Source organism: Entamoeba nuttalli, assembly GCF_000257125.1.
Source record: "Entamoeba nuttalli P19 unplaced genomic scaffold asmbl_7162, whole genome shotgun sequence".
Lineage (NCBI taxonomy): Eukaryota > Evosea > Mastigamoebida > Endamoebidae > Entamoeba > Entamoeba nuttalli.
In genome coordinates, this window is record NW_008578468.1 from 1 (window position 1) to 2,664 (window position 2,664).

The following is a 2,664-nucleotide window of genomic DNA, read 5'->3' on the forward strand; positions in this document are numbered from 1 at the left end:
TTAAAATATAATAAAATTATAGTTTTGTTAAAATAAATGAACTTAAAATAATTCAGTAATGAAAGTACTGTTACTTACTAGTCTTTTACTTCTTTCAACCCTTGCTCAAGAAACAAATGAAGAGTTACAAGATTTTAATGAAGAAGAAAATGTACAAATATCACATTCTGAATTTGTTAGACCTAGAAAACCACAACCAGCTTCTGAACGAAAAGACTTACATTCCAAAAGTTATAAAATGGAATATATGACATTATTCTTTGTGATTATATATTTTGTATATTTCTTTATTGGTAAATCTAGTAATACTAGTGTAGTAACAGAATAGTTTGTTTTAATATATACTGAAATTATTAAAAATACATAATAAATCAAATATCTTAATATGATTAGTGCACATTTTGCTCATGCTGCAATATTTAAATACTTTAAAAAAGGAAATAGAAAATCAGAAGTTCCTGTTGGAATTATGAGTGTTTCATGTAATAATTTTGTTATTGAATGTTACGATCATCCTTTAATAAAAGGTGCTTGTCTTAATTTCAATTTGGTGAAAAGACAAGAACTCTTTAATCATCTTTTTTCTTTTATTACTAAACAACAAGATGAATTAATAATTGACGTTGTATTCAATAAAGGTATTGCACCACCTTGTATTTATGGTATTTGTAAAAGTAAACAAGAAAAAAAATTAAGAAAACAATATTCAGAAATTGCAAAATTCTGTAAAACTAGAAATGGAGCACAAATGAAATTATCAGAAAAATATGTTGTTTTTAGTGATGCATTTGATTCAACAGGAATTTTAAATCAACCAATGATTGATTTTATCAATTTATATGAAAAAGAATTTAATTATTTCATCTTATCTGATCAATCCACATCAATTCGTGATGAAAAATCTTTAATGAGATGTAGTATTAAAATTTGTAATGGAGAAATTATTTCAAAAGTTACTGACCTTATTTTTGGATTAGCTAATTCTATTAATAAAGTGACAATTAAACCTTATCTTCTTGAAAAATGTAAAGCAGTTAGAGCAGAAATTCAAGAAGAAGAAGAAAAAGAAAGAGCAAAGAAAATAAGAGAAGAAAATGCTGAAAGAATAGAAAAAGAAAAGGCAATGAAGATTAATGCTATGACACCTGAAGAAAGACGAAAATATGAAGAAAAACAAAGAAATAAACTTGTTAAAAGAAAACAAGTAAAAGTAAGAATGGGATAATTGAGTAGTTAAAGAAAAAAAAATTCATTTAAATTGTTAGTGTAGAGATTTGATGAAATGCTACTGCTAATTTTTCATTTAAAACAATATATGGTTGAATCGTTTTGAGTATTTGTTGTTTAAGTAAAATAAATGACGAAGAAGATAATAGTGTTGGTAAATACATAAGGAATATATCACATGCTGTTAAACAAGCATTTATATCACCAGTAAATGGATATAATTCTAATAATTTTTCAATAAATTTAGAACATTTGGATGGTATTAAATCAACAATTTCATATAATATTTGAAGAGATTCATCAGAACGTAATTCAAGATGATTTAGTATATATTCTAAACATGGTACATTTTGAATAAAAGTTGATTTTAATGTTTGAATAGTTTCATTTGATTTAAATAAAAGTAAAATTAAATGATGTGGGTCAATATGATTTTTATTTCTCCATTCTTCTCCAAAATCAATTTGCCATAAATTTAAACGAATGATATCAGGTGCAATAAGAATAATTATTTGATTTGGTAATAATGGTAGTATGTGTGAAAGAACAATAGTAGCTGTTCCATAATTTTGTTCATTTAAATAAAATGGGTTTAGACAAAAAGAGAGAATGTGATGAATTATTTTAGTAAATGGTAATAAATTATTATCAGTAAGATAACTCATTATAATAAGAATTGAATTTTTTATATTTAATGATGTTGTTTGGTTTTGAAACATTGATGAGAGTATTTCAAGTATTGTTAATGGAATGTCATATAATAATGTAGATATATAAATCAACATTTCAATACAATAATTTTTTTCTATTATATTCCCTTGTAATTTATCTCCAATTATGTGCCAAATCTCGGGTTTAAACTCTCCGTTAATAAGATGAGGATGATGACATAATATATTCTTAAATGCTTTTAAATAACTTATTGAATAATTGTTATTAATTTCATTAATAATCAAATCAAAACATTTATCGTTGATTTCTTCTTCATACCCAAGACAAATTGAAACAATTCTTTTTTTATTGTTGTCTTCACTTATATCAAGTATATCTTCTTCATCTTCTCTAAACGTATTTTTTAATACGTTACAAATTGTACTTAATTCACTATGACATATTTGATTTTCTTCTTTTAATTCTTCAATTTCATTATTCATAACTTGTTGGATGTGTTGTAACGAATTAATATGAATTTTTAATGACTCTATCGTTCTTTTCATTAACTCTTTTTCCATTGTTTCGTTTTGAAGTTGTAACTCAACTAACTTAAGTCGTTCAATGATTTGTTGAGAACTTTCCATGTTAATAAATAATAATAATTATCAGTGTTGATTAAATAATAAAAACACTAATAAAAATTTGTGGTTTTTGATTTTAATCTGATTTAGTTTTTAATTTTCAAACAATTTAAAAAAAAATTAGTTAATTAAGTGTTAATAG

At 23.7% G+C, this 2,664-nt stretch overlaps 2 protein-coding genes across 2 annotated transcripts; one reads left to right on the top strand and one right to left on the bottom strand.

Annotated features, from left to right (window-relative positions):
* Positions 1-58: 58 nt before the first annotated feature.
* On the top strand, positions 59-1,225 carry ENU1_166060 (hypothetical protein; the record flags this gene model as incomplete). Its single annotated transcript, XM_008861002.1, has 2 exons — positions 59-327; positions 394-1,225. The coding sequence occupies 2 exons, from the start codon at positions 59-61 to the stop codon at positions 1,223-1,225; spliced, it is 1,101 nt and encodes a 366-aa protein (XP_008859224.1).
* A 28-nt stretch (positions 1,226-1,253) lies between these two features.
* Positions 1,254-2,525, bottom strand: ENU1_166070 (hypothetical protein; the record flags this gene model as incomplete). The annotated part of the gene is made up of 1 exon (XM_008861003.1): positions 1,254-2,525. One exon carries the CDS (start codon positions 2,523-2,525, stop codon positions 1,254-1,256), a length of 1,272 nt encoding a protein of 423 aa, XP_008859225.1.
* Positions 2,526-2,664: the final 139 nt, after the last annotated feature.